Genomic DNA, 20,335 nt, shown 5'->3' on the forward strand with positions numbered 1-20,335 from the left:
GATGCCGTGATGCGTACTCTTGGACGCATGCGGCATCACGTGGTCCCGCCCGGCCAATCGCCGCACAGAGCGGCCGCTCCAGGTAGTAAACACTGCACGTCACTGAGTGCAGTGAATATTAATTAGCCATGTGCCCGGCCGCTCTCCCCTCCTCCCCAACATGACTGAGCATGTGCAAACAGTCTAACGCGGCTTAGCCGCCTAGAACGCACAGCATGCAGCACTTTGCTGCGTTACAATGTAACGCAACATGGGCAGTGTGAAAGAGCCCATTGAGTTTTCATTACTGTGGGGTGGGGCTGCGTTACAGGCTGCACTAACTTGCGCCTGTAACGTCCCTGTGTGCAAGAAGCCTAAAGGTGTTGGTCCATTGCAAGAGGGGGTCATCTAATACAGAAAGCCTTTCAGGAACAAATGCACTATTCTGAGAGCTACTACAAGGAAAGATGTATGGATCTTCATAATCATACAATTAATTAGGGGTTGTTCTTCATACTGTTCTATTTTGTTGACAGAAAATAAAAATATTGGCTTTAGTAAGCAGGCTTTAGCTTGTTCTCCCATGGTGCTTGAGTTAATTACTTCTGGATAGTGCCAACTTCTTTCTCAGGGCCTAGCCAAGAGTATCATCTATAGAAGCTTACTTACTTAAGTGGGAGAACCCTGGAAAAGAATACATTATCTAGCAAACCTGAATAGGATTTTAAAGAGTTTTGTTATTAGGTGGTAAAAGTTTCTAACCATCATCTGGGTCATATCAGACCAAAATAGAGTTGTTGAAAGACTACTAAATTAGCAATTGTGTCACTGCAGTTATGCCAGTGTGTAGTTATTATCTAATAATAATTCTGCATTCAGTTAAAGACACTATACTTGCAGATGGCCGGAGCATGGGCCTGAAAAAGTACAAACTTGACTTCACTAAATATTCAGCAATCTTTGCTACATTTTGATATGACCAATGTTAGGTTTGCACCTACTAGCAGACGCTATATCCTGGTGGACCTTTCACTAGGCATGGTCAATGAATAGGGCGGCGTGTTCTTGGAACCTTTAATTTTAAGGTTATGTGCATTTTATGCAGATTTAAGAAGCTTGGAACTGGATTACCTGCAGCTCCATCTGATGTTTAAATTCCTACCTGCATAAATTTGCAATAACTCCAAGTTAAAAGCATCTTACTGACCATTCTGACTGTTCAACAACAGATTTTTAGACAGCGCAGTCCATTACCGGGCTACAAGGTCCCAAGAAAACGCCACCCTCCTTAGGGACCCTGAGGCTTCCCCCTACCAAGGCGAGTACCCCCCAGGGGAACTTTTTTGTTACAGGTTCTCTTTAATTTTAACTTTGGATGGTGGGGTTTTTATTGTAGAATTTTAGTTGTAAGAGAAGATTTTACCCGCGGATCCCTAGAGAGAAAGTCAAAGAGAGAGAGAGAACACAGATTTTCCCGTGTGTCTGCCCAAGGGGTAAAGGGAGGTCTGGGGCATACAAATGAAAAGGGTGCCAGGTAATTTGGGTGCCAGAGGAAGCCCCTAGTAGAATATGGGAAATATTGCCAATATTCTAGCAACGCTTTTGCAAACCTATTTCTCACACTAACTCTCTCCCGTTACTTATAAAAAAACTAACTTTCCGGTTATCCAACATCCAATACTACCCATTCCTGCATGGCCATATTTCCCTACTAGCTACAAGCCGGTGCCAAATTACACCCAGAACACCACTATAGCCACAGTTAACAATGCAGTCTATGGTAGCTTGCAAATTACCAGGTGCCACACAGTGCCCAAATCAACATGGCGCACAGCAAGTTGTATAAACCAGACAAAGCCTACTGCTTTGAATGGTGTTTCAGTTGTGTGGCATAAATACATCATATTGTTACTTTCCCATTTTCTTTCGATAGAACTATCAGTGCAGAATCAGTGTAGTAATAAAGAAAATCAATTTTGTACATATTTAGCATTTTAATATTTTTAAAAGAGAACAAAGAGAAAAAAAAAGTCTCCCTAGTTAATTTTAAAGGTTATATTTCAGAAAATATATACAAAAAAAAAAGAAAAAAAAAATAAGCTCAGCTCCTGTATGTACACAGTCTTATTTAATCAGAGTAATATTTTAGCAATGTCAGGACTAAACATGTCCTAAGTCGTGCGCAGACATAAAATTGCATACACGTGAAAATATGCACCCATTAGTAAAAAAAAAAAAAAAAGTGAGGCCCGCATTCCCTCCAAAACATATCTAAGACAAATAGGTCCAATCTCTCTAAAGACTGAGCCACACTGCTAAATACATCTGTGCTGCATTTGCAGTTTGAAAAAAAAAAACACTCCCAGTGACTTGCATCAAATCACGGCAATCGATGTTTGCGGCTATTTTGCCGCAATTATGATGCAAGACAATGGGGGTGCTTGTGTCAAAACTCAGTGCGCGGACAGTTCACAAAGCGCTCAGCCCTCAATCTGACATTTTAGCAGGATGCATTACCGTAAGATTCAAACCATCAAATCTACCCTTTACAGTCTGTAGCACTGTCTGCTCTCCTTACACTGATCTTACCACACTTGCCACTTGCTAAGCAGATTTAATGCAATCTGTATGCATCTTGGAACTGGCCCACTCAAACTGTCAATTGTAACCGATCCAATTTCAAGCGGCACACAATCAGCATGTAAGATGGAATTATTAGCATCTCATTGACCATCTCTAATGCCAATTTTCAAGTATGGATTATTGGTGAATTATTATTACTGCAATCTATGGTAGCGACATTACATAAAAATAGTCAGAAACTTTGAATATTGTATGCACACTTAAGTTAAAGCCTATTTCCACAATCACCCCCCCCCCCCCCCCCGGTCACATGACCCCATCATCCAGGTAAACAACCACAGTCTGCTTTGGCTCCATACACCACTCTCCCAGCTTTCTCCCTCCCATGTACTACATCCCAGAAACCCCATGCTGATCCCACATTGCCATGCTTCCTGTGCTATTCATGGCATCAAGGTTGGAACTTCGAGGGTCCCGAAATGTATATTGGGGAAGATTTGGGGTAGTGGGCCCTGCCTTAATGTGTACCTGTAGTGAAAATAGTGCTCTAAATGGATACTTAACTAAGTAGAGGGAAGCCTCTAGGTCCTCCAGAGGCTTGCCCCATATCCTCCTTGATGTCTCTGTCCCTAAACCTTTGAGTTTGGCGACACTACCCAGACTGCTTGCTCCTGTGCCCTAGCACAGAGTCGAGCAGCAGCTTCTTGCTAGTGTGTGGGCACCAGCTAACCTGCGCAGTGCAACCATGCTTGTTTTTGCAGAAGCACATTCACAAACTTCTGAGGCTCCCAGCAATGGATCGGCGGTTGGGAGCGGGACATGGGAAGACTCTGAAGGATCCAGATGCTTCCCTATACCAAGGTAAGTATCTACATGAGACCTGTGAATCTCACAGGTTTACTTTAAACTTAGAAAGAGTACACCGACATTAAATAAATTAGCACACCTGAAGTGAGAAGCGTTTAGAGGCTGACTTTTTTTTTCCTTATTGAACAATGCAAGATTCCTGGTGGTCCTGTCCATTAATTATAGATCCTGAACAAGCATGCAGCAGATCAGAAATTTCTGACTTGAATATGCCACATGCTTATTTGAGGTGCGATTCAGACACTACTGATGGCAGAAACATTAGCAGGACTGCCAGGCAACAGGTATTGCCTAACAGGCTGCATATCCCGCTCACTTCAGGTATGATTTAAAGAGACACTGAAGCGAAAAAAAAAATATGATATAGTGAATTGGTTGTGTACTATGAATAATTACTAGAAGATTAGCAGCAAAGAAAATATTCTCATACTTTTATTTTCAGGTATATAGTGTTTTTTTCTAACATTGCATCATCCTATAATATGTGCAGATTACACAACACTCAGCATTCAAAATGAGTCTTTCAGAGCAGTCTGTGAAGTAATGACCTCTCCTCTAGCAGAGAAAAAGTAAAAAGTCCAGGAACAGTTGAGATAATAAAAGTCAGATAACAGCCCTCTCCACGACTAAAGCAGCCCATACACTCAGCCGATTTTCTGGCCGACCGATCGACGGCCGATTTCGATCGATTTCGATGGATTTCCATCGAACTTGCAGGGTGGAAAATTTAGGTCGATCTGATGAGATTGCTTATCAGTTTGCATTGGCCTTAATGGCAATCTGATGGCAAAAAAATGCCATCAGATCGAATTTCAATAGATTTCAAACTGAAATCTATTGGAATTCTATCCTGGTAAAAAATGTTCTAAAAACGCATCAGATAGATCATCAGATGCATTTCTTATCTATCTGCTGCCAATCTGACGAGTGTATGGGCACCTTAACTTAGTCGGAGAGCTTAATGGCTTGTTTGCATAGAGATAACTGGAGTTTCTCAACTCTTCCTGTACTGGAAACAATTAGACTGATGTATCTGATCTTAATGTTTTATTTCTTAGCTGTACTACACATACAAATCATAATCTCATAATTTTTTTTTCGCTTCAGTGTCTCTTTAAGGATCACAAAGAAACAATTATTAATTGATGTACTAATGACATAACATACACATACATGAACTACAATAAATAGGCTAAAACACAATTTCCAGCATTCTGTTAAAAATGTTACCAGGAAATATGAAAAACAAAAATTGAGACAGAGCAAATCATTAGAAGGGGAGTAGATTTTTTGGGTGGGGGGGAAATACTAAGAATTTGTAAATGTATCTCCTAAAATATTTAAAAATCTGTTTTGTACATTTCATGAGATAAAAAATATAATAGCAGAGGGTATGCTCAGTCCACTCTGATAGCAGCACAAGTTTAATCTTCAGTTCTCTCCATGCTGTTCAGATTTCCACAGAGCCACGCCCTGCTCTACAGACTGAGGTTTACATTTCCTGTATTTGGCTTGCCACTACTCAGGCTGTGTATCATGGCAATCATGTGTGAATGCTTGTTCAGCTCTTCTTGCTGGCTTTTCACCATTGCTTCTTTCTCTTCTAACCGTGTCTCCAACTGAGTCTTTTGAACTTCCAGTGAAGATGCCTGAAGAGTGAAAACAAGCATGTTAAATGCATTTGTACTATAGAGCTAGATACAGATACATACTAAAATCCAATGTGTCACTTGGTTATGTAAAAAAGAAATTTACTACCGTAAGCTGATCTAAAAAAAAAAAATTACATCACAACTAAACTGAATAGGTAAGGCCCCGTTCACAGGGAACATCGGAGGCAGTGAAGACCTGTATGCGGCTTCTAGGCAACTACATGGTACTGGGAGCATTTGGGTAGTTGTGAGGTGTTGGTCTCAGGGAGGTGGCCACACTCAGTTTTGAGATTAGGTTATTTGCTGTCTGGTAGCCGCATTACATGTCAAATGCTGACATGTGTAGAGTTACCAACACTGCCATTTGGTTGCATGAAATAGCAGCCGGCAGACACAGGCTAAGCACACGCTTATGCCGTCCTTGTGTAAAAGCACTAAATCACAAGAACAAAAATACTATGAATAACTGTGCTAGCTGCATGTACACAGAAAACCATATCTGCCTCTTATTTCCTGTTAGAGTTGAGGTATTAAAATTGCTCACACTCCCTTCTTGTGAATTACAATGTCCTACCGCCTCATTATATGCCCCTTGTAAAAGCCAGGGCTGTGGAGTTGGAGTAGGGGCAATTTTGGGCACCGGGAGTCGGAGTCGTTAATTTCATAAATGGAGGAGTCGGATGATTTTTGTACAAAATTCACAGCCCTGTTAAATTTTAGACTAAAGAGTCGGAGCAATTTTGGGTACCCGGAGTCGGAGTCGTGGTTTTATAAACTGAGGAGTCTGAGTTGGAAGATTTTTGTACAGACTCTACAGCCCCAGTAAAAGCTTCCCTCTCCCCGATTTACATTCTGAAATTTATCACAGGTGGTGACAATTTTAGTCCTGCCAGGTGATCTCTGCAGAATTTTCATTAACTGAGAGAGATACTGCTAGCTTGGCAGTAAACTGTCAGGACCATGGCCCTGACATTACACTATGGGAGGGGTTTCACCACAATATCAGCTATACAGATGTCCCTGATGATCTATTTATAGAGAACTTGAGATGGGGAAATAAACAGAAAATATGCATACCTGTGGCTTCCTCCATCCCGCTTCCAAGCTTTTTGCTTCCACGCCAATCTCCTCGTTCTTCTGCAATTGGCCCCGTCACAGCCACGCGCCCTCCCGGCGATGGGGGTGCATGGCCAGACTGTGCCGGTGCTGACTGGACAACTCAACGTGGGCAGCTGCGGACCAATTTGGAGGCGGAGGACAGCATGGGAGCAATAAGCTTGGAGGGGGTTGGAGGAAGCCCCAAGTACAGTATGTATATTTTCTTTTTATCCCCCATCTCAGGTACACTTTAAGAAAGGTAAAGATTTCCAATGGGAAAGGGGGTATCATCTGCTGATTGGGATGAAGTTCAATCCTGATTTTAAGTTTAAGCTCTATAAGATGTTAGATGACTAAAGTGCTTTACACTGGAGAAACTAGGATTATGTTCAACCACTTTCAAAAACAAACCACAATCAGTTTAAATTTTGATCACTGTAGCTACATACTGCTTTTTTTTTTTTTTTTAAATACCCTTTTTGATTTGGTGGCATATATTTAAATTTTTATTACATAGGCCTCGATTCACTATGTTGATGAGGCATGTAGTATTCAGGAAACAGTTTACCTCAGGGAAACCTAAAGTTAACTCTTCTGTCTTTAAGGTAACTCTTCAATCCTTAAAATAACCCCAGAATTCTAAAGTTAAAGACAGGCTGTTAATTAACTGTGTGTGAAAATAACTACAGAGGAGGTAACTTAAGGAATGAAGAGATAAGATAGCTCTCTCAATGTGTGGTGGTAAGTTGTCTCTCATCTTATTATCTCCAGCATGATCTTAGTAAATTGAGGCCATTGTCATACATTTCTCAAGAAAATCATGATAAGCACATTACCCTAATGCTCAGTTCCTTCCTTGCTTGTTCAGTTTTACTCAGTTCTTTACGAAGAATGTCTATGGTTTCTTCCATGTCTTCTTTCTCTTTTTGTTTCAACTTCAGCTTTTCCTCCATCCCCTTGACCTTTTGTTGGAAGTCTAGAAACAAAGTGGTACATGGAGAAAGTGAATGCTTGTGAGAGGTAGATATCCATTAATGACGAGAACAAATAGAAAAACGATTGTCTGTGTAAAATGGACTAACTGAAAGCTACAAAAATACTACGTACTTGAGATTTTACTTTCTCGGTCCTGCAGCTGCTTAGCCAATTGTTTTCTCTGGTTTTCAACATCCTCCAGCTGTGCCACAGTCCTGAAATAGGATCAAAAAGTTACTGAATGCCCATTCACATTGTTCATGTACAATTTATGTACAACGTTTCAGAACGATTATATGTTGGGCTGGCCTAACACGCCCTGTTGATTCATCATGTATAAAATGATAAGGGCTGTTACAATACAAAAGGAACTTCTTGCCTACGATGTACCACTCTCTAAACATCCATTCTGAGGCCAGTTGCCTATGAGACCATGGAGGCTAGCACCCTTCCCACCTCTACATCTTACATAGTTACATAGTTACTTTGGTTGAAAAAAGACATACGTCCATCGAGTTCAACCAGTACAGTATCTTTCAGATAATAATGCTACATATAAAACAGGGAGCATTACTCCAGTACTTTAAAATCTCTGTTTGAACAATAGGCAGAGCATACCATAAAACTCAATCACTTCACAGTAAGGTTGGGAATCCACAAGTCCGCAGAATAGTGCCGTTTGCAACAGATGATTTTTTTAAATTTACAATGCAACGGATCTTTGGCTAAGGTTTGCTGCACATGGTGTGCAGCTTTCTCCCCCCCCCCCCCCCCCCCCCAGCATCGAAAATCATATGTGAAGTTTTAGTTATCCCACTGATATACACAGAATTTTGTGGGGATGGAGGCGCCCAAAGTATTACGATAGTGGTTTTCTGTTGATGTATGAAATCAAATATAGAGAGGTATCCTCTTACCTCTCTAGAAGACAAGATACCAGTTCAACTGGAAAATATTTAATAATATATAATAATCCGAACATTTGTATAGCGCTTTTCTCCTGTCAGACTTAAAGCGCTCAAGAGCTGCAGCCACTGGGAAGCGCTCAAGAGGCCACCCTGCAGTTTTAGGGAGTGTTGCCTTGAGCTCCTTACTGAATAGGTATGGATCCTAGCCAGGATCCTCCCATGTCAAAGGCGGTGCCCCTAACTAGTACACTGTCCAGCCACTTATCCATTCAAAACACAGACAACGCGTTTCACGGGTACTAGCCTGCCTTCTCAGGTCAATACACAGTGCCTTGTAACAGTGCGATTAGTGAATGGGCACCTTTTGGAGGTAATAGTTGATCAAAATCTATACTTTTGGAGAACATCCGGCGGGATCTGGGAAGCTGAGCAGGGACTGTTTATTCCCTGTAAGCGAATATGGAGGTTGTTGGGATCTGCAACCCACCCTTGCGAATATAAACCTGCATACTTATATTACCCCTTTACCTAACGGTACTGCACCATTGCACTCCTGGCCTCTCTCTGCTCATCGCCTAGGTATTCCAGCAGTTCGAGCCTACTTCGGGGGGCCCCCGAAACCATTCGCATTGATAAACATTACATGGCGATGCAATTCAGATGCGGGAAAGCGGGTAATTTTGATAAGTCCATTCCCTACCTAAGGGTATCAAGCTTTCCAGGGTATGTGGTTTGGGTCACCCCGAGCTGCTTGGTTACTCTCTTGGTATGAATTAAATAACTGCTTTGGCAAGATTTGCACCAGTACAATATTTCTTCTGCCAAATGATATATAATATCAGAATAAGGATAAATGAAAAAATAAAAACAAAGACTTACTTTTCATTTTGAGTCTTGAGTGAATCATTAAGTTTCTTCATGGTTTCTGCTTGTTTTGTTAGGATGTTGTATGAGCCTTGTAACTCTTTAAACTGTTTTTCACAAAGTTCATACCTATAAAAGTAAACTCGTGATTACAATCTACATGATAATATATCTATTTAAGACTTTATGCAAGGCTGTGGAGTTGGTACAAAGGACATCCAACTCAGATTTCTCAGTCAGAAACCACTGACTCCAGGTACCGAAATTTTGCTCCAACTCCTCGACTTAAGACTTCAAAGTCACCAGGTAATAGGCCACATTAGCTGGCAGGTAGGGGCATTTATTGAGCAAATATAATTTCCTTTTAGGATCAGTGAAACAGATTATGCAGAGAGGTTTTTTATTTGCAAATTACTATAGCAGGCCTACAAAGCTTATGCCATAGACACATGTGCTGTCCTGCTGAGCCCGTTTATAATACGCTTAGCCATAGAGCCTGAACAAGCACGCAGATCAGATATTTCTGACTGGATTTTCTGCATGCTTGTTTCAGGTGTGCAATTCAAATACTACTGCAGCAAAAGAGATCAGCAGGACCGTCAGGCACTGGTATGGTTTAAATGGAAATAAACATGGCAGCCATCATCACTTCAGGAGTACTTTAAAGATAAAAAAGATACTGTTTAATATTCAATTTCTTCCTTTTAACCAAACACCTTACCCATATTCCCTTATTCTCAAATGTTTTGGAGAACATCTTATACCAATACTCCAAATACACACAATTAGAGTTCTGAAAATCAATGCAAAAAGAGGAGACTGTGATAAATAGTACTATGGTGTTTCCTCCATGCAAACCAGTTTCCACCTCCTGCTAAAAATATAAAAGGTAAGTTAATTGACTTACCCAAAAGCTGGCCTAAGACTATAACAGATATATGACTGTGGTAGAGATTAGATAGTGAGCCCCTCTGAGGGGCAGTTAGGGAAAAAACTATACTGTGTAAAGCGCTCTGGAAGATGTGCTGGATAAACCGTAATACATTTTCAAAAATTAACAAAATGCATAAAAAGCTGAAGATAATTGCTTTTTTTTCATAGGTTTTCTTTCGGACTATATTGAATTTAAATGTGCTACCAACGCCAAACCTGTCCCTAATGTGTTACGTTAATGCGCGCACACACACACCCCCTTCATAAAAAAAATAAATGCAACAAAAAAATGCAAAATATGATCTGATGACAAAAGGGCACAGCCATAAAAACCATAAAAGTAAACCAGAGATGTTATATAGCGTGTATTTACACTGACCTGGGGCTTCCTCCAGCCCCATGTATGAGGACCGTGGCCTCCCTCGTCATCCTCTTTGGCCTCTCCGTTCTTGCACTATTCCTCACGGGAATCCAGCTAGCCGTGCGTACACGCATTGGGCTCTTGTGGCCTAGTCACACATGCGCAGTAGCCCAGGGCTGGCGGCCACTGACCAGATTACCAGGAATCATACTGCTAGAATGCAGGGGCCGAAGAGGATGGTGAGGGAGGCAGTGGTCCTCATGGGGCTGGAGGAGGCCCCAAGTAAGTATAAATAAGGCCCAATGTACCATTGCAGGTACACTTTAAAGGGTTAATGGCTTCAAATGAAAGGAATCCTTACTTGAGAATATGGTCAGCATACAAGGCCTTTAACGTCTCGTGCTCTTCAGCAACTGCTTGCAGCTTCCTGCTGTGCTGGAAAAGTTGTTCAATGTCACTCTTGGCTCTTTCTGACTCCAGCTGTTGAGACTTTAGGAGTAAACCAAGCTCCTCATTCTTCTTCTCTGCCTCCTTCAGCAGTGTTGCAAGCTTTCTTGCCTGCAATATGAAATCACATGCGTTTCTGTCAAATGTGCGGTGAAACTATATGCAAACACTTTCAGGTCAGACAAACACACCAGTTTTGCATACCTCGATAAAAGTAACTAACTAAGAATATTACTATGAAGTACTGTTCAAGGATTGTTGTTGCAGTGAAGATGAAGTGCAATTTTAAAAATGACCTAGGTTTATCAGCAGAAGTCATAAAAACAAGCTGTCATGTTAATCTGTGCTGACAGATAGCACTGCACAGCATTTTACTCACCTCTGCTTCAGCTTGTGCTCTCTGACACCGGTACTGGGCAATCAGCCTGTCTGCTTGAGCGAGGGCTAGTGCTTTTGCTTCCAACAGGTCCTGCAGCCTGCTCTCCTTAGACTAAACAGGAAACAGCATAACAAACTGGTTATAGCCATTTCAGGGGAAAGAGAAAAAAAAATACTAAAAGTCAAAGATCATTACTTACTGCTAATGCAGATAGTTTTTGTTCATAAACATCCATAATATCAGAAATTCTCACATCAGCCGATTGCTCTTTCATCTAAAACATAAGAACAAGCAGGCTAGAAACATTAAAAATGTATACCAATTTTTTTTTTTTAATAACTAGTAAAGGTATCTGTGGGTGCAGCTACAGCTTACAAAATAAGGGTCATACAGTGTTTAACCACTTAAACCGAACCTTAAAGTCAATGGGAATAGTTGTTAATTTTTTTTTAAAAAGACAGATGATACTTACCTAAGGATCTTCTCCTGGTGCACATTCCAGCGCAGGATCCCCCATAGCAGCTTTCAACCAATTTGGTCAAATCCTGCCATCTTTGCTACCGAAGGGAGGCTTCAAAAGTCTTTGGGAACCTGAGTGCTCCCGAAGATGGGCCACTCCATACTGGGCACGCGCGAGCGCCCTCTATCGGGAGGACTTGGCTACGGAAGTGTTCGGGAGGACTTGGCTACAGAAGACTTTCGAAGTCCTCCGCGGCGGGGGATTTGACCGGAGGAGCTGCCACCGCAACAAGGGCACCGGGAGAGGAGAGGCTCATTAGAACCCTTCCCTCTCCTTAAGTATCTGGTTTCTATTTTTTTTTATTATAGACGCCCAATGACTTTAAAGCAAAACTGAAAATTGTTTCTATAGTCCTAATTCTTAATATGTGTATGTATAGGTAGGTGTGTATTGACCAGTGTGTGTGATGACCAGTGGTGGTGGTGGGGGGATGTAGGTCCCTTTGTTCTGTAGTCAGGTCAAAAGTCTTTCTTCTGTACTCTGGAGGTAAACGGTGAGGCTGGGTTTATACTCAAACTGAATTATATTTCAGTAAATATGCTACATTGAACACACTACATTTAACATTCAGGTGTTCTTTTACCTTACCTCCATGCTGGTTTGTAGTTTCTGTATGAGATCCTGGATATTTGTAGAAGATACATCCACACTGTTTGTATTAAAGACCTGTGGCGTCCTACAGTTTTTTCCAATTATTTGCATTCCAGACCTTTTTGCTGGGTGATCGGTTTCTTGCTGAATGTATGCATTATTAGCTGCAATACTTTCTCCAAGCCTAAAATATACAAATAATATTTTCAGTCTTGTTATTACCAATCTCCAAGAAAGGTACTGCAGTCATAATGAAAGTACTATGAGCATTAAGAATATGCTTATTGTGTATTGAGTGGCAGCGTTATCCTCCTGAATTAACAGCACTGAAACCTCCTGGATGTTGCAGAGAAAGCAGGGGAAGAGCACATGTGGGGATGTAAAAGCCTCATCTTCAGCATATATATGGGATGAGTCCCTAGCATCTTTACTAATTAAACTATTCAACCCTCTATTTTTCCCTCTTTAAACATACAATTGTCCAGAACTGAAGAAATCTCTAGGGCTGCACCAACCCCCTGGGATTTTGTCACTAGTCCCATTAGTCTTGCTCCTCACATGAATGCTTTTGAACAAGCCATTAAAACAATAACACACCCATTCCTATTCTATACTAGGTTTCTTCACTGTGCAGCAGGGTCTCCTTTCCCTTATGAGTCACAGTTTGCACTAGGTTATGTATGTGGGTCGGTTATCTGCACCCCCTTTTTTTATTGTACAGCGCTGCATTTTTTTTTATGTGTGTAGAAGCTCTGTAGACAATCTGTGTATACAGTAAGCCATAAGAGAAATATTACTTACAAAACTGCAGGGAAGTCTGGCAGTGGTGCAGCTTCAAAAAGCAATTGAAGGCCAACTTGAACTCTCTCTCTATGGTCAGAAGTTAATGCAAAAGACAGTGGTGTGATTAATCGGTGGTCCTGCATCAGAAGATAAAAACAACAACTGTGCCAATCAAGAAGAATAAACATAAATAAGTCGATAAACAGCAGAGCAAGGTTGGACATGACAGCAGAGTCTGACTGCCACATGGCCCTTCATATATCTGCTCAGCCAAACAGTCCTATAATTGTTACAATAAGGGAAAGAGTGAGTGAGTGAGTGAGTGAGTGAGTGAGTGAGTGAGTGAGTGAGTGAGTGAGAGAGAGAGTGTTTTTAGATAGATCCCTCTGACAGATACTGATCAGAGAGGGGTCTACTGCCTGCCCAAACACTTCATAGCGACTTACAATAGATTTCACCATGGACTCTATTGTAAATCATCGCCGCGCAACATCCACCTGACCCCCTGTGCACAGTGTGGCTCGCCACTCCGCTGGCATAACTCCTGGCCTCCTCCAGTGTTCAGCTTCAGCATTACCACAAGCGCCTGTACCACGTGAGTCACCGCATGTAGTGACGCTCGTAGTGAAGCTGGACACTAGAAGAGACCAAGAGTTGCGTCAGGAAATCGGTGAGCCTTTAACAGGGCACACGGGCATGGGGAAGGGAGGGGACACAACACACAAACACTTGGGGACATTGGATAAAATAAAATTATCTGATCAGAAAGCTGACTGGCCAGCAATATTGAGTAATGTATGTGTAGCCTTAGGCTGGATTTAAGGTGCCCATAGATCTAGCGATGATGGGCAGATTCAACTAAGAGACAAATTTCTTTCTTATCGAATCTGATAAGAGAGAGATCTGTTAGCTGCCCATACACCACAGGCTGATTCCCAATCTATTTCAGCATGAAATCAATCTGGAATCGGCCCTGTGCGCCGCTGTGCCCCCTAATGTCAATGTCCCCCCGGTGCCAAAGTGTATCCCAGAAGCCGCTTGTTCCCCGCTGGCTTCTGGGATTCCTCTTCCCCCTACACAAAATGAGCTGAACAGAGGCGCCAACAGGATAAAAACAGTAATTAAAAAGTTAAAAATTCGCTGAGGAGGCTATGGTGGCTCCGCCCCCTCCAAGCAAACACAAAAGCTGTGTAATATAATCAAGATAATATTTATTGGTACACTCCAGGGTATAGATATACAACGCGTTTCGCGGGTTTAAGCCCGCTTCCTCAGGCAGTAGAAGTAGGAGTACACAGCAATCTGTCAGCAACACACCTGGCGCCAAAGTCTTCCCCCTACACGCACGCCCCACGTGGTTTCCTAATAATGACGCGCGTGTGACGTCACACGCACGCCCTTGCAATGAAACCATGTGAGGCATGTATGGAGAAGAGGAATCCCAGAAGCCTGCAGGGGGACAAGCGGAGGCCACAGAGAGGTAATGTATACTTTACGGAGGGACATTACATAGCGGCGAGGTGCCGGATGTTTTCGTCGGCAATGCAACCAATCTCCGTCCCAAAATTGGTCGCTTTGTTGGTCGGGGATACACTTTGTGGCACCGATTTTCATCCAATTCGATTATAATAATCGAATTGGATGGTCGATCAGCCAAGTCGCCTGATGTATGGCCACCATTACCCTGAATCAGTTGCTGTCAGCCATAACGCAACAGACAACTGATAAGGAATTTTTTTTCCCCTATGGGTCAGTTTACATCTATGCATTATAACTTATATGTAAACTGACCCATAGTAAAGAATGGAAAACTCATGCTCATCAGTGGTCCGTTGCGTTATAGTTGACAGCAACTGATGCAGTGTAAACCCAGCCTTAACTAGATAAGGTAACTAACTTCATTAATGTACCCAGTCTATCATAGTCTATGATATCTGCAGATCTTATGCACACCTTGTTTAACAGACAATCATCTGCAGATCAGATCCACCAGGATAGATCTTCAAATCTACAGATGATTGTCTGCTAAACAAGGTGTGTATGAGATCTGCAGATATAGTCTATGAATGCATTTTGCAGGAACTGATCTTTTGCAGATACTGATCTGTTGTATGTGTACAGCATCTGTGTGTGCAGCATCTTGCAAAGGTTTTTATCTGATGGGGAGTTCAGTTCAAAAGAATAGACTGTGTAGGTATGGCTCTCATACTACATGGAAGGGGGTAAAATTGGTCTGTGATCTTGCCTTTTCCAAAGACTTTTATCTGAAGTGTGTATGTACCATTACTTTGTTATAATGCCGGCAGGCATCTCATTGATGCTGGCGATCATTGATACCGGCACTTAGATCCATGAATGTGAACTGTGTTTCCATTCACTGATCTTGTGGTTAATGGACAGCGACGAGTACCCGTGCGGGAGCAAGCAGTGGCCGTTCATGGCAATAGACACATATCTACGGCCCTGTGCAGGAACTGAAGTCATGAGGGGCGTAGATAAACGACATAAGTAGTTAATATGTCAAATTGCATGAGAAGCCATCATACCTGCAAAATCTTGTAAAAAGCGGGTTCCATATGTGTTACCAATTGCTTCAGCCTGCTCATAAGATCCAGTGCTTTCAAAATTACATCTGCAGAAGAATTGCTTTAAGAATTTAAGAAATAATTAGTTCAGCACTACTGCAGCAGTAGTACAATCATACAATCTTGATTCTATCACTACAGCAATGCAACCCCATTGACTACAACAAAAATATACACTTATAAAAAAGGTTTATTCAAGCAGCTGTTACATATATGGTAAATGGAAAATACTACAACGTGCTCCACAAACTAGGTTTTATGGGGAAAAATGCCAAGAGTAGGCTAGACTTGCCATTCCTGATAAGTGCAACAGCTTACTTCTGAAACAGACACATTCCAGTTACTAAGGTATTTTTTCACTATGCACTTTCAACAGTGATGAAAATTCACATGGCATGTTCCGATTGCAATGCATACTGTGAAGCATACAGTACATAGAAATGAGTTCAATGCAACTAAAATTGTGCACATCATTCCGATAAACGCACAGCATGCTGCATATCATTTAGGCAGAATGGCTGCACCACGTGATTGACATGCAAATGTTCATTTTCCATTGCAATGAAATTGCATTGGGTTGCGATTTTATTATATTGCCCATTGCACCGCAATAAATGCAATGTGAAAGGACTCCTGCTGTTAGTGGGAAATCATCAACGTCTTATGAAGTGCCACATGCACAAACTTACGGTAGTTACACGTGCCGAGCACCCCTGATCTCCATGTGCCCACTGACCGATATATGGAAACTGACAACTGCACAAAGTTGGTATCTCTAATCAGAATTTTAGAGGATGAGATCAATGACCAGTTCCCAATTTATTTTAAAAGAACCAACATCACAAAAAATGTACATTTTAAAATAACTGCATACACATAATATAAAAAGCACATTAGTCCTACAGTACAGTGCACAATGAATTACTTTTTTCCTATGTTGCTGTCACTCAAAGCAGGTAGTAAAAATCTGACAGGTTCTGGATTAGTACATCTCATGGTGGATTCTCAGGGTTTTATTTTTACAAAGGCACTGCCTGGAAAAAAATATATATATATACAAAGATGCTGGCAGCCACCCCCTTCTCACTTGCACACTGTTATGGCAGTTGGAGTGAGCTCTTACATTCAGTAAGTGCTTTTGAATATAAAGAAAACTCTGAGAATCCCCCATGAGAAGATGGATTTGCCCCAAACATGACATTTTCACTACCTACTGTGACAGCAACATAGGAAAAAAGTAATGTATCGTGCATTTTACTTTGGGAAACACATACATCTTATTTTTCATGATCATGGTCCTTTAAAGAAAACCTGAACTGAAAATAAAAAGTCCAAATAACCATACACAGGTCATACTTACCTCCTGTGTAGTCTACACAATCTCTTTCTCCTCTCCTGCGTCTCATTTGTCCACTGTGATCAATGGATTTCTCCGTCCTCCATTTTAAAAATGGCCATTACACCATAACAGCTTCCTGGTCGGCACACTGTTAAACTGTAATAACGCCTACTTGAGCCATAGCGAAACATGGACATTGCCTTGCACATTCAGATGTAACTGACAGCTGCTATGTAACTGATAGCAACTGGTATATTTCAGTTCTGACAAAATATTGTCAGAACTGGAAGGGAGTACTGTAAGCAGAAAATGGTGAGCTTCTGAGAGGAACTGACGGTGAGGTTGGTTTGTAATAATAATTTGCAGCTACGTTGTGTTTATTTTAAATATTTTTACTCACTTCAGGTTCCCTTTAACTAGAATGAAGATGTGCATGAGAGAAAATGTGGATTTGACAACCGCAGCTGTATCTAGAGTTCTGCTTTAAATCAATCCACTACACGGTATTTGTAATCTGTCAAAGATATTAGAATGGTGTGAAAACACTATGAAACCTTTGAAAGCAGACACAAAAGCTTGCAAAATGTGAAAGACATGCTTTACATAAAAGGCATAAGCTACAGAGCATGTAAATGACTGCTCTATGGGAACCAATAGAAGCAAATGGGTCGGCACCACTTTAAGTAAATATACAGTGGTTTGCAAAAGTATTTAGTATTGAAGTTTTCCACATTTTGTCATATTACTGCCACAAACATGAGTCAATTTTATTGGAATTCCACGTGGAAGACCAATACAAAGTGGTGTACATGTGAGAATTGCAACGGAAATCATACGATTCCAATTTTTTTTACAAATAAATAACTGCAAAGTGGGGTGTGCGTAATTATTCAGCTCCCTTTGGTCTGAGTGTAGCCAGTTTCCCATAGACATTGCCTGATGAGTGCTAATGACTAAATAGAGTGCACCTGTGTGTAATCTAATGTCAGTACAAATACAGCTGCTCTGTGACGGCCTCAGAGGTTGTCTAAGAGAATATTGGGAGCAACAACACCACGAAGTCCAAAGACCACACCAGACAGGTCAGGGATAAAGTTATTGAGAAATTTAAAGCAGGCTTGGGCTACAAAAATATTTCCAAAGCCTTGAACATCCCACAGAGCACTGTTCAAGCGATCATTCAGAAATGGAAAGAGTATTGCACAACTGTAAACTTACCAAGACAAGGCCGTCCACCTAAACTCACAGGCCGAACAAGGAAAGCACTGATCAGAAATGCAGTCAAGAGGCCCATTGTGACTCTGGATGAGCTGCAGAGATCTACAGCTCAGGTGGGGGAATCTGTCCATAGGACAACTATTAGCTGTGCACTGCACAAAGTTGGCCTTTATGGAAGAGTGGCAAGAAGAAAGCCATTGTTAACAGAAAAGCATAAGAAGTCCCGTTTGCAGTTTGCCACAAGCCATGTGGGGGGACACAGCAAACATGTGGAAGAAGGTGCTCTGGTCAGATGAGACCAAAATGGAACTTTTTGGCCAAAATACAAAACGCTATGTGTGGCAGAAAACTAACACTGCACATCACTCTGAACACACCATCCCCACTGTCAAATATGGTGGTGGCAGCATTATGCTCTGGGGGTGCTTCTCTTCAGCAGGGACAGGGAAGCTGGTCAGAGTTGATGGGAAGATGGATGGAGCCAAATACAGGGCAATCTTGGAAGAAAACCTCTTGGAGTCTGCAAAAGACTTGAGACTGGGGCGGAGGTTCACCTTCCAGGAGGACAATGACCCTAAACATAAAGCCAGGGCAACAATGGAATGATTTAAAACAAAACATATCTATGTGTTAGAATGACCCAGTCAAAGTCCAGATCTAAATCCAATCGAGAATCTGTGGTAAGATCTGAAAACTGCTGTTCACAAACGCTGTCCATCTAATCTGACTGAGCTGGAGCTGTTTTGCAAAGAACGGGCAAGGATTTCAGTCTCTAGATGTGCAAAGCTGGTAGAGACATACCCTAAAAGACTGGCAGCTGTAATTGCAGCAAAAGGTGGTTCTACAAATTATTGACTCAGGAGGCTGAATAATTACGCACACCCCACTTTGCAGTTATTGCCCACGTTTGTGGGAGTAATATGACAAAATGTGGAAAACTTCAAGGGGGCCGAATATTTTTGCAAACCCCTGTAGCTCTATTATACCTCAAAAGAGACAGCGGGGTAGGGGTCCTGGCACGCAGTTTACCCTATTCTTCGGTGCTCTATGGGGACCAGCAGTACCCAGGTTGAAGCAGAACTTTGCACAGGGACAAACAGATTTTGCATGCCAATGATTAATTCTTTATGCAAATATAATGAACAGAGGCGCCAAAAGAATAAAATAAGCAAGTGTTTCACAGGCATCCACCCACTTCATCAGGCAGTGAACAAAGAGTATATGAGCAGTATTGGGGCAGTATAACGCCAAGCACCTCCTTTTTTACTGCCTGATGAAGCGTGTGGATGCCCTTGAAAAGCATTGCAACACTTTTTTGGAGTATGTCAATAAGATGATGTGTTTTTGAAATTGACAGTTCTATGTCTGCTTTGGGGAGGTAAGTCCACCACGACCTCCTCAGCATATTAACAATTTTAGCTTATTTTATTCTTTTGGAGTCTCTGATCATTATATACAATGCATGTGTCCACCCTTGGTGGAAGGGGACCATACCTCTTCTATTCTATAGAGAGCGACTTCTTAATCCTTAGTGGGGACAGGTCTAATCTCCCAACCTGCATATATAGTGGTTGCCTAACAGGTAACCTTGGTTTGTGGGTATTACTCTACTTACTCGATCATACTCCCTATACCATACTTACTACACTATATTGGGCTCTCGTGTCCCTTTTTTTGTGCTTCATGAAAAGCCATTCCATTTTTATTAACTGGTAGCTTTATTTCCCTTACAGTTTTATAAAAGTTACAATATATATATATGTTGCAGCAATAGCAATAAACTTACGAAAGGTCAGAGTCCATCATTTTGGCAACAAAACTTGTATCTAGACCACTGAAAGAGAACTGATATTCTACCAGTGCAACACATCTGTTGGCAGCCAGTGTCCTAGCGATTCGGGACCTTAAGGCATCATCACCACAAAGAGGTAGGAATGGTTAAGGAAAAGAATGATACACTCCAGTGAAGTGAAGGAGCTCAGAATCACCTGTCTGGACTTACTGATTTTAGAACAAGTGTAGCTTTTCTTAACCTCCCTGGCGTTTTATTAAAGATCGCCAGGGGGCAGCGCAGCGCTATTTTTTAATTATTTTTTTTTCAATCATGTAGCTAGCCTAGCGCTAGCTACATGATGCCCCCCTCCCTTCCGCATCCCTCCCACCCCTCCGATCGCCGCCGGCGCTGTAAGCCATAAGGAAATCCCGTTCTGAAACGGGATTTCCTTTAGGGCTTCCCCCGTTGCCATGGCGACG

The 20,335-nt window shown here is 41.7% G+C and overlaps 1 protein-coding gene across 1 annotated transcript in view; it reads right to left on the reverse strand.

Annotated features, from left to right (window-relative positions):
• Positions 1–2,884: 2,884 nt before the first annotated feature.
• CIP2A (cellular inhibitor of PP2A) overlaps positions 2,885–20,335 on the reverse strand; it is a 60,992-nt gene continuing 43,541 nt past the window's right edge. The window contains exons 11-21 of the mRNA XM_068265324.1: positions 19,869–20,010; positions 15,487–15,586; positions 12,959–13,077; positions 12,155–12,341; positions 11,246–11,320; positions 11,047–11,157; positions 10,582–10,778; positions 8,942–9,055; positions 7,287–7,369; positions 7,016–7,155; positions 2,885–5,078 (exon numbers count right to left, since the gene is read on the reverse strand). Of these exons, the coding sequence (XP_068121425.1) occupies positions 4,908–5,078; positions 7,016–7,155; positions 7,287–7,369; positions 8,942–9,055; positions 10,582–10,778; positions 11,047–11,157; positions 11,246–11,320; positions 12,155–12,341; positions 12,959–13,077; positions 15,487–15,586; positions 19,869–20,010 (1,439 nt within the window). The 3' untranslated portion in view covers positions 2,885–4,907. The remainder of the gene's footprint in view (positions 5,079–7,015; positions 7,156–7,286; positions 7,370–8,941; positions 9,056–10,581; positions 10,779–11,046; positions 11,158–11,245; positions 11,321–12,154; positions 12,342–12,958; positions 13,078–15,486; positions 15,587–19,868; positions 20,011–20,335) is intronic.

Source organism: Hyperolius riggenbachi, chromosome 2 (assembly GCF_040937935.1).
Source record: "Hyperolius riggenbachi isolate aHypRig1 chromosome 2, aHypRig1.pri, whole genome shotgun sequence".
Classification (NCBI taxonomy): Eukaryota; Metazoa; Chordata; class Amphibia; order Anura; family Hyperoliidae; genus Hyperolius; species Hyperolius riggenbachi.